Below are 11,900 nucleotides of genomic sequence, written 5' to 3'. Positions count from 1 at the left end.
GTAAGTTCCAGGGTAGCCCGGTTTCTGGCCTCCAAGAGCTGGACAGTCAAACATCAGGTGTTCATTTGACTGGACCTCTCCGCAGACGCACAGCTCATCAGCTGCCAGACGGAACCGAAACAGAGTTAGCGTGGTTAACAAAGTTCAAGTTAGCGTGGTTGTTGAGCACCCGGGCTCCAATTGTCCTTAAAAACGAGCTCGAGGCATAACATCTCTCCATATCGTGTATAAACATATACAAGGATCAGGAAACATATACGGTAGTTGACTAGGCTATAAGAGATCTGAGAGCCGCTAGAAAACGATATAGGATGGCCATTTTGGACCCAAAAAGAAAAACGTGGCTGGATCTTTGCAAGGACCTTGACGCAGATACTGGGGCAAGGCGTTAAAAATTGTAGCGGAGAGGTTCGGCAGAGCTTGGCCGGCCCTCACTGAAGATGTGCTGCGTCTGTGCATCGGTGCCCTCTTTCCTGACGCGGAGCCGATGGCCGTCAGAGAAATTGCTGCTATTGAGATTCCGCTGTTTGAAATGGAAGAGTTGGGGGCTGTGGCGTGTCGTCTTAGGAGAGGGAAGAGTCCGGGCCTTGATGTCGTTTTCAACAAAGCAGTAGCGGTGGAGTCTGTGCCGGCCCAGTTATTATCTTTTGGAGTAACCATAGATAAGAGCCTCAAGTTTGGTGGGCACATCGATAAGGTGTGCAAGAGAGTTGTACCTACTATCAAAACTATAAGAAGGTTATTTACAGAGCATACAGTACCGGGGGCATCTAAAAGGAGGCTGATAACATCTGTAGTGAGGTCTGCAGCGCTGTACGCGGCGCTTGTCAGGGCAGAGGCAATCAGAGTGCAAAGGAACAAAGAGAAGCTAAGAAGTATGCATCGAACGGCATTACTAGGAGTGGTGGCTGGCTATAGAACATTGTCATATGAGGCATCGTATGTTTTGGCGTCGGTTCCGCCGATAGACCTGCAGGTCAGAAGTAGGAAACTAAGAGTGGAAGGGCGCAGTAGGGCTGAGGCTGAAAGAAAATGACCAGACAGTGGTGGAAGGAGGCGTGGGATGGGGACAATGTGGCGGCCTGGACCAGAAGGCTCATACACAATCTGGATGCTTGGTTGGACCGCCAGCATGGTGAAGTAAATTTTTATATTACACAACTTATATTCGGTCATGGGTGTTTTGGACACTACCTTAAAAGATTTGGCAGAAGAGATACGCCTTATTGCGACTACTGCCAGGAAGTGGACGATGCGAATCACACGGTGTTTGACTGCTGGAGGTGGGGACAATATAGACAATTTATTGTAGACAAAAATTTGGATGCTAACAATATAATTGAGTAGGCGCTAGTCAACGAGCAAAATTGGAATGTTTACAAAAACTTTGCTACCACAGTTCTTCGAAACAAAGAAGAGGAGTCAAGACGGGGGAACCGTGGGCGTATTTGGTGATAGGGAAGGGTGAACAGCCCCGTCTCTGAGAGCCTGCATGCCTTGGTGTGCGGGTTTCAATGAGGGGACGGGGACTCCAGGGGAGAAATCGCAGGAAAGAAAAGACCTAGACCCGGCCGGCGGGGCTGATTCTGGGGGTGCGTGCGCTCCCTGTGCTGGTCACGCCGGTTAGAGGCGAAAAGGCATAAAGACCGAGACCCGGTTCCTGTCGTGGGGGGGGGGGGGACGGCATAGCCAGGCTTGGCCCCCCTTGGTGGGAATTAGATGCAGGCAAACAAAAGATCTGTACCGGGGCTGTTGACCTGCCGTACCGGGTGTAAAACCGGCGGGTGGGAAGACCGCCTTAGAGTCAAAGACACGTCCCTGGGCTGAGTATACTTAATGGGTCCGGCCCAGGGATGTAGGGGAAAAAAAGAAAAAAAAAGTTATTATCTTGTTTTAACCATGTGCTCAGGTGAAGACTATTCTACAGGCTTGTCCTGCACCATACAGTTGGAAGAGACGAGGCGGATCCGGCTGGTTACCGTCCTCTTTGCATGCTGAGTTGTGTTGGCAAGTTATTTGAGCGACTTTCGGTGGCACGCCTTGCAGAAGAAGTGGTGCGGATTGGAAGCCTCAGTCTGAATCAGTTCGGCTTTTTGGAAAGGGGTCGCCACTGCTAGTAGATGGAGCGGCTGGTAGAACGTGGCGCACGTGGAAGATTCCGGCGGTGGTGATGTTGGACGTGAAAAACGCGTTCAAGTCACTGCCGTTTCCGTGTGCGCTGGCTGTACTTGAGAGGAGACGAGTGCAGCCATACTTATTAAGTGTTGTGCAAGATTATTTTACCAACACGATGCTGGAGAAGATGCTGGTAGAGTAACCGTATCGGTCAAGTGTCGAGCACCGCCGGGGTTGGTGATCGGCCCCGTTTTATGGAATGTAGCGTATGATGAGATGTTAAATTTGAAGTATCCGGAGGTGGTGTCGGTCGCCGGCTTTGCTGATGATCTGTCATTGGTGGTGGCCGCTAAGACGGAGGAAGAGCTTGCTGAGAGAGGTTATGCAGCAACTGTTTTTTCGATGGATGTTTGGCGACAATGGAGCTCTCTTTGGCTGCGGAGAAAACCCAGGTAGTAGTTATGGCTTGTAGACTCCATAATTACATAAGTTGCAACCTATTGGGTTTAAAGTGAGAGGGGTGCCTACCGAGCCGGTTAGTCAAGCCAAGTACTTGGGTATTTGGCTTGAGAGAAGGCGCTATTTTAGGCCGCACCTAGAGGAGATGCTTGTCAAGGCCGAGCGAACAGTGGCTAAAGTCTTTCGGCTTATGAGTAAGGTGAGCAGGCCGCGCACATTTAAAAGGAGAGTGCTCGTTTCGATGGCGCGGTCCGTGGTGTTATACGCTGTTCCCGTATGATTTATAGTTTTGAGGCAGAGTACGGCGGTGCATAAATTGGAGCTTCTGCAGCGTTGACTAGTTGTATGCATGGCTGGTGCTTCTCGGACTGTAGCTAGAGAGGCGATTTTTGTGGTTGCATCTATTCTTCCGTTGCAGTTGTTGGCGGAGGAGGCCGTGGAGAGAACCATGGGGAAAGCCAAGGGTCTTGTCCTCAAGGATTTGCTGAACAAGTGGCAGCGGAGGTGGGATGGTGTCAGGCCGGACAGCTGGACTAAAATATTGATCCTTTAGATGGAGCCGTGGGTCGGTATGAAATATAGTAAGTTGAGCTTTGAGCTCACACAGTTTCTTACCGGCCATGGCAGTTATAATGAGTATCTGCACCGGATGCGTAAGCGCACTTCTGACCGGTCTATTTATTGTGAAGAGGCAGATTCTGTGGAGCATACCATATTTAGGTGTGCGTGGTGCGATTATGCCAGGTTGGAAGTGGAGCGGCTCATCGGACGATTGAAGCCGGAGGATAATTTCGTGGGCGCTATGTTATTTAGCCCTCGGAATTGGGACGTAATAAGCGCTGTAATGAGCAGTATAACGCGTCGTAAATTCGCGGAGGCGGAAGATGATCGCGATTTGGGGTAGATTAGGGATGGGCGGACAGCCCCATTCAGGAGGGGTGGTGATGCTCCGGCGTTCCACCGATGAGTGTACGGGAACTCCTAGGTTCCATAGGATGGGTAAAAAGAAAAGGCCGGAGTCCCGGGTGGAGGGCCCTCTTGGGGGCCTACCATTTAGAGGCAAGGCAATGAAGAGAAGACTCAGTCCCGGCTGACCGGGCGTTGCCCCGTGCTGGGAACAGCATAGCCGAGCCCAGAATGGTCGCCCGGGATGTTTAAGACTATGGCACTCCTAGGACTGAGTAATGCTATCGGAGCGGGGTGCCGGTCCTAGAAAAAAAAAGATTTCACAGAAACTCCTCCATCTCCTTATTAGCCTTGTGAGGTTATAATTGAAAAAGAAACATAGTAGCTCTATTATTGTCAGCAGGTGGTAATATCGTTGAATTTAAATTTTTTTTGTTTGTTTCAGGCTTTAGTTGGGAGTTGGCGTATACTGGATTTATAAATATTTTTATTTACACGTTTATTCTGGGACTACTTTTTGTAAATTTATTGTTGTCGCTGATGAATGTTTTACACTCATCTAGATGTTTCCGTTTTTTTTCCAGGTTCCTTTACAAATATTTTTGTGATCGTCTTCCCCTTCATGCAGTCAATTCTAAAATAGGTTATCAAGGTTAAGTTTAATTTTTAAACCATGTAGAAAGTAAGGATTTATTAGATTAAATGTATGCTTTTTTTTCTTACGACAGCTATGACTGATTGATCGGTTTAATATAAATCTTATTTTTTGTATTACTTCATCATAAAACCTGAATAAATTATCCTATATCTTATTTTTATTTTTTTAATATTTTTTTAAGCTCATTCTACTTTACTGACTTTCTTCAACAAGAAATTATTTAATAGTCCGGATTTCTCAATATATTACTCATCCATTTTGTCCTGCCTTTTTTTAAGGTTTAAATAAAACAGTGTCTCTTCACCAGATAATTTAAAAATAACTTATTTATAACTTAATTAACTAGCTAATTATCAAAGTTTTCCTACAACATCGAACTTCAAAATCTTTTATTCTTTGTCTTCCCTACTTTTCTACATTGTTCATGAATTCGCTCGATGAAATATCACTTTCTAAGAAAGCATTTTAAAAATTCTTTATCGCTTCTGATCAGTCTATGTTCTATACATTCAGATTTATTTCTATGTGCACGTGCTAGTCTGCTCTTTTGATAAAAGTAGACTGCTTAAGTCTTCTAACCTCATCACATTTTGTAATTATGAAACTGAAACTGAAAAAAATTTTTCTTCTGGTGTTAGTATTCTTCTGCCTCCACTTCTGCTTTAATTTTGAAACCCGGATTTTTTAACATTTTACTTTTATTATTTAAACAAAAAATTTTTGCAAGTTTAATTTCTTGATAATATCATATCTATTTCGTTCATTTATTTTAATAGGCTTTTAATCTTTGGCAGAAGAAACGCATTAAAACAAATCTTGATTTTAGTGCTTTTTGTTTTTGGATTGTTACACATGTATTAAATTGTTCTTCTGGCACCTTTATTTTTACTTTCCGTTACAAATTTATAATCAGTTGGATTAGTATATCCTTGTCTAAGTTGCTCTTTATTTATTTTACTTTAAGTTAAGTGATACTAGAATTAGTTCATATCGAATTATACTTTGTTACTTGATAATTTCTCACTTTTGCTACAGATTAAAAAAAATAACATAAAATAATTATTAAATCAGCTTATTAGGAATATTAAAAATGACTAACAGGTCCTTATTTTTAGTAAATTTTGTTAAATTAATACCTATTATTTAAAATTTAAAGTAATAATTCAACTAATTACGTTAACTGCTGAAGGTTTTTAATAAAGAGATTTAATTATGATCATTAATTGTTTTATGCATTAGATAAAGGTGAATTTGTAGTTAGAGAACAATCTGAAAGCGTTATAAGGACAATGACATATGCATCCCTGTTGATTTTTAGTAACTTTAGTACGTTGGAACATCAAGTATTCTGATTTATTCTTTGCATATCCTTAAAATTAGTAAATTTTATAAAACAACTGAGAAGTAAAACGTGAAAATTTTAAATATAACACATTATAGCGAAAAACATTTCTGTTTTAGTTGCATTCATATGTGCGTGTATTCATTTATTCATATAAGTTTAGTGAAAAAAGGAGAAAATATATATACATACAATAAAGAAACATTTTCTTTCGTGAAACATTTGTTTAACAATTCACCAGTTCGCTGGAAGTTTGATAAAGAAAAAGTACTGACCGGAATTTTTTATTCAAAACCTTTATATACAAGTTCAAAAAGAACCATGAAAGTTACCTTTAATTTAGAGACATTTGAAAAGCACAAATCCGATAAAAGTTCTTTTTTATATCTAACAGAAAGTAGAGATTCAGTTGTGACATTACAACAGAATAAATAATGAAAAAAGTCTTAATGACTTTTCACCAGTTTAATAGCGTTAATAATTTATTTATTTTTTATATAAGTTATGTATTTACCCGTTTATTAAAGAGTTCTGTGAATTAATGATCTCACGCGCAGACTTATTTGTAATTATAGAGTAATTACGAAATATACGTAAATTATTTATAATTTGCGTCACGTTCTGAAAAAAAAATTTTATTTCATAATTATATTAAAATACTCTGGGGAACAATGGAGTTTATGTAACTATGTTTTATTATTATTGAAAGACTAATACTGCCTGATTTTTTCTACATAATTTGCATAGATTTATTTAGAACCAAAGAGGTTGTTTTATTTTTTTAAATTATTTTTGATAGTACTGAAAAATTACTATGCAATTTACATTTAAGCAAGGAAAATATCAATGAAACATTTATTTTTCGCATTATTAATCGCAGAATATTTCTTTTTGTTTTGAAAACTCAAGTTTTAACGTAGAATTTTTAAAAATTCCAAATTTTGAATAGATTCTTTTAATTTAATCTATCTTTATTAACCTAAAATCACCAAAACGAAGAATTGTGTTTTGTGCTGGTCACTGAGGTGATAATATTTACTTTTAAGTTTGTATTATACTGTAGGTTTTGTCTCGTAATATGTTTTTCATTTAAAAAGAATTATTCTGATTTAATTCCAGGATAACGTGGTAGATACAGTTTTTACACTATGATTTATAAGATTTTTACTGGGTGACTGGCACCTAGGTGTTTCCCTTTGTCATAATCCTGAAGACACACATCAAGCTTAAATCTGTAATGTACATTAATATTATTTAATAAATTTAAAAGCGTTTTACTTAATTTCAACTTTACATGTAAATGTAAAGGTAAAATCTATACTGATTGTAATGTGTATAACTTATGTATTATTTACATTACTGGTAATTTTTACCGACATTTTAAAATTATACTTAAAATGTAAATATTTAAGAATTTACACTGAAATATTTATTATAGATAAAATAGATCAAAACTTTAAATTGTGATTCCATGAATCCGTAAAGTTGAATAACCTTTTGAAATTACTACTGCTACTCCATTCTTATTAGTTTACATCCCATCAGTATTTTTTGATCCAGCCCAAATCTTTGTAAGATTTACATAAATTACTACTTTTAATTTTCATGAAAGAAAAACTCTAATTACTACGTAACTTTTCCATAAATTTATATATTGCAGTATTTTAACAAATAAATCCTGTTTTTAAAATAACATTAGGAAAGATTGTTACAATCACCTTACATCGACGTTTTGTTGCGAGGAACGAAATGAGCTTCCTGCGCTTTCTACCTCGACCTGCAAATCATCCGGTTTTTTTTAAAGTGGTCATGCAGAAGAATCTTGTTAAAAAACTTGTGAAAGAAACTAATTAACTAATTAAATTAATTAATTAATTTAATTAATATATATAAAACAATAATTTTTTATCAGTTCTAATAATTTTTTTTCGAAACTTGAAAAAGTAAATTTAAAATGTAACAATTTAAAAAACAAAACAAATAATTAAATGTTTAAATTAAGTTAAAAATAAAATGGACAAAATGGAAGTTATATAATAATAAACATTTTTTTTTTATACTCGCATCAATTAAAATCATTAGCGACTTATCAGTGTAATTCTAATCAGTGTATCGGCAGATGTGTGGTCTTGATCAAACTCATGCTGACCATTCCTGCTGAGACATGTGGTTAATTGAAATCCAACCACCAAAGAATATCGGTATCCACGATCTGGTATTCAAATCCGGATAAAAGCAATTACCTTTATTAGGATTTGAACCTGAGAACTTCCACTTTGAAATCAGCTGATTTATGACAACGAGTTTACTACTAGATCAATCCGATAGGTTAAACTTTATCTTAATTTTTGTTAAATATTTTAGTAAAACTGTACATACAGAACGTTCGGAAAGTTGCTGTCCACTGGAATTATGCCTTTTTAATGACGAAACTTTCTTAATTATTATTTTGTATCTTTATTTAATTATTTTATAGAAACAGATATTACAGTAACTTAAATATTTTATAAAAGATATTAAAATGACCTCCTACAACATCATTACACTGCACATGTTTCAACTTGTTTTCAGATACTGTTAACCAGCTGATGAACTGGAATGCTTCGTACGTATGCCGTTTTTAATTCGTTAATTCTACGTGGTCTGTTGAGATACAATGCTTGTTTCACTGTCCCCCACATAAAGTAATCTGAGGGAGTCAGATCGGGTGATCGTGCAGACCACAAATCTCTCAAAATGGTTCGTTCAGCAAAGATATTTCGTAAAAAGTCATTGACCTGTTAAACTCCAATTTGTATTCCTGCAAAGATTATTCAAAGATAATTCATGGGGTTAGTTATCTACAACCAGTCATGTATTTTGTGAATTTAATATACCCTCTCAGGTGAATCCATGCTTGATCTGTAAAAAAAAAAAAAAATGTAATGTCGAGGATACATACGGAATTTTGATCAATAAAGCGTTTAAACCATTAAAATAATTTAGTTTTATGGCATGATCTTTAGGTTTCAGTTCTTGAAAACACATTACTTTGCAGGGAAAAAGCTTCAGTTCTTTTCTTACAGCTTTATGTGTGCTTTTCTTACCATTTTATCGGTAGCAAAACCGATACCTTATGCTGTGCTAACTTACGCATTGACTTTGATGGACTTTAGGCCATTGCATTCGAAATATCAAGTATCTTCTGTTCGTTTAGTTTAGGCGGTCTTCAGCTTCGATCAGCATCTTTAACAGCACTTGTTGCCAGAAATTTTTCTATAAGAGTTCGAACTGCATTGCGATGAGGAACAGGAGTACTTTTCAGAAAACTTGTACTTCACCAGATCAATATACTTGTCACCTTTACAAAAGACGTGTTCATCGAGAAGTAGGCATTCCTCTACCGAAATAACCATTACGTTTCTCGTAACTATTGATTCTGATAAACGAAACAGCATGAAAAGAAACAAATTAAATCACAAATCAACAACTGATGTCTTGGTTTATTACTGTGCAACGCCCAAAGAGCCCACAGGGCAGCCAACCTAACGTCGAAAGAGCAGAATACACCACATAATTCTAAAGCATACTGCACAGCTATTTACTGAACGCAATGCAGCGTACATTATCATACATCATAATGTACAACTTAAACCGTAGAATTTGAAATCTTCAAATAAAACTTAAAGAAACGAAATGTAAAGCAAAATAATATGCACAGTTTAACTGTACAAATACATGCAACTTGATGTTCTATTACCGAATATTAAATTGACGGTTCATTAGTGTTGCCTTGTTAATCTCTCATTTTCCATAATTCGACAGTTATTGTATACTCCTATTGAGTCGTCTAAGGCTAATAAGAAAAAAGCTTTCTCTTCTGTTTTAAAAAGCAAATTAGTATTTTTTTTTACTAATCAGAAACGTTTTCCCGATTTGAAATTTGCATTTCTTTAAATAATTATTGAAACAACTAGAGGAATAAATTATTCTTATAATCGGGGCTACTGCTATGCAGTAAAAGTGACCGTAACAGCACTTCATTGTACGTGAATACATGAATTCCCGCATTCGTTGCGCGCTATATGAATACTTGAACAAAGGCAGTTTGAGGAGTTCAGTAAGTTGTAGAAATTGAAACAAATGTAGAAAAACATAAAATGGCCTTTATCAACGAACAAACGTTTCAAGAATAGATCACTTGTTTCTGCTATTACAAATTACAGAGAACTCAAACCTGCTCTTTCTGAAGAACAGTTCACAATACAAAGAAATATATTTTTGCAGAAACTTAATGATAGCTCTCAGGGAGGAGTTGAAATCCAGAGAGAGAATCTATTCTTCAAGCAGATTTGGAGAAATGCGAAGAGATATGAAAACGGCAAGAATTTTGACCGTCATTAAAATAACGTAAAACTAATTTTGTATGATAATGTCGTACAGAAGGGAGAACAGGCTCAAACAAGCATCTGAAGATAAACTGAAGGATGACAAGTATTCAAGCAGGAGAATTATTTATTGAAGTCTCATGGCGTTTTCCCTGAAGGATTAAAAGGATGTTTAATCTCGTCGATATAACATTTCCTGTATTTTCTAATTAAATGATACCTGAGGAAGCGATTTATAAATTTTGTAACGAATGTTATTACAAATTTCTCTTATAATTTTGAAAAATTCAGCCTGTTTTACCATTTAAATTTATTTATTTTTATTAAAAATACAATATACAAAATATTGGACAAGAAAGAATAAGAAAGACAACTGAATATTTTTAATTAATTTTATAATTTTTTTGTTTATATGTTTTTTCATGTAAATGCTTCTTTTTATAATATTTCAAATATAATTTAATCTTGTTCCGTTACGAATTAATAATTAACGGTATAATTATTAAATAAATAATTAAAAATAGTGCTAAATTTTATTTAACAATTTTCTACTTTAAACTACTTATTTTTCATTAAAAATCCAATGAATGAAATCGTTGATATGTTTAAAACAAAGTATAAAGTATTTTATTCTTTTTTAATTATATTTAATTCCCTTCTGCTAATATTTTTTTATTAAGGTTTTAAGTATTTTTCGTAGTACTTAAAAGTGAATTAGTAGCTTCAATTAAATTATTTGTCATCATTTATTGGTGGTAAAAAATTTATTTTTTAAAAGGAAAATAATATTTTGTAAAGCCTTAATATTTTTTAGATTCGTACAAGCTATCTTTTATAATATTTTTAATTTATGTATTTGTTCTAATTTTATTGTAAGATTTTTATTATGCATAAAAGTTTGAAAGGATTCAGGTAGGGTCAATTTTTCGTAAAGATTTTAAAGTTTGTCACGCCTGCGAAAGAATTGTTACAAGATTTAAAAAAAACTTGTAAATATTGTATTTATGTTATGTTAATTACTTAATAACAAAAACAATTTTATTTTATTTAAAATTGTTAATAAATATAAATAAAAGTTACACTAATAGATAAAAAAAAAATGTTTTTAATGTTTCTTTAAGTGTGATACCATTCCTTGAATTGCTTTTTTGTGCACATTACAGATCTGAATACAATTTTTCTATCACTCTTAGTTTTAAATAAATTATGCTTAAAAAAAATTATAGTTAAAATTTATAATTTAGCATGGCCATACTTGTGTTAGAATGATTTCGCTGAAGCTTTTCTTTTATAAATAGCTTCAGGCACATCCCGAATTAATGTCCTACAGTAATCAGCTAACATGTTAGTATTGCATTTCCCTTTTTAGCGGCTTTCCATCACCGACATTTCGTGTGGAAATCTTCACCGTGTTAGTCACTTACGTCTCTGAGATTGTGCGGGAAAAAATCCAGATCTAAGTGCAGGAAATGTATTTTCAAAGACATATTACATCCCATAGTTCTGTTTGAAGTAAGAAGTTGATTAACAATATCGTGGTAATTGTCGGATTTTTGATTACCGAGAAAACGTTTGCAAACGTCTTTAAATGAAGCCCAAGCTGCAATTTCTACATTATTTAACACTGCGTTAAATACATCATCTTTGACCAACTCTCTCATTTGCGAACCAACAAATATTCCTTCTTTAATTTTTCCTTCACTTACATTCGGAAATTTCTGCTTGATGTATAAAAATCCGGGACTATCCTTCTTCATTGTTTTAAAAACATTTTCATTAGTCTAGCTTGATATGGAGAGGGGGTAAAAATATTTTTTGAGTTCAACTAAGGGCTCATGAATAATATTTTTCTCATTTGAAGTTAAGTTGCCTCGTTTCTTCCACTTCCACTATCATCTGTCATTTATTTAAAATTCAGATTGCTCAAACAGGCAAGATTATATTTAATAGCAGAATGTACCATTTTACTTTTTTCAAAACTGTGTTTCTCTCCACAGATAGGTTGTATTTTTTTTTTGATCACTTACCCGGAAGAATATAATTAAGAAATAAT

At 35.3% G+C, this 11,900-nt stretch overlaps 1 protein-coding gene across 1 annotated transcript; it reads left to right on the top strand.

Moving 5' to 3' along the window:
• The first annotated feature begins 487 nt into the window (after positions 1 to 487).
• LOC142317841 (uncharacterized) lies at positions 488 to 1,036 on the top strand. Its single transcript, XM_075354391.1, has one exon. It carries the CDS (start codon positions 488 to 490, stop codon positions 1,034 to 1,036), a length of 549 nt encoding a protein of 182 aa, XP_075210506.1.
• The last annotated feature ends 10,864 nt before the right edge of the window (positions 1,037 to 11,900 follow it).

The sequence above is a fragment of the Lycorma delicatula genome, chromosome 1 (genome assembly GCF_047948215.1).
Source record: "Lycorma delicatula isolate Av1 chromosome 1, ASM4794821v1, whole genome shotgun sequence".
Taxonomy (NCBI): Eukaryota; Metazoa; Arthropoda; class Insecta; order Hemiptera; family Fulgoridae; genus Lycorma; species Lycorma delicatula.
Note: the sequence above shows the minus strand (reverse complement) of the source record. Positions and strands in the feature narration are given on the sequence as shown.

Coding starts and splice junctions, on each gene's coding strand:
- LOC142317841 (XM_075354391.1), top strand. CDS start 488: ATGGCCGTCAGAGAAATTGCTGCTATTGAGATTCCGCTGTTTGAAATG.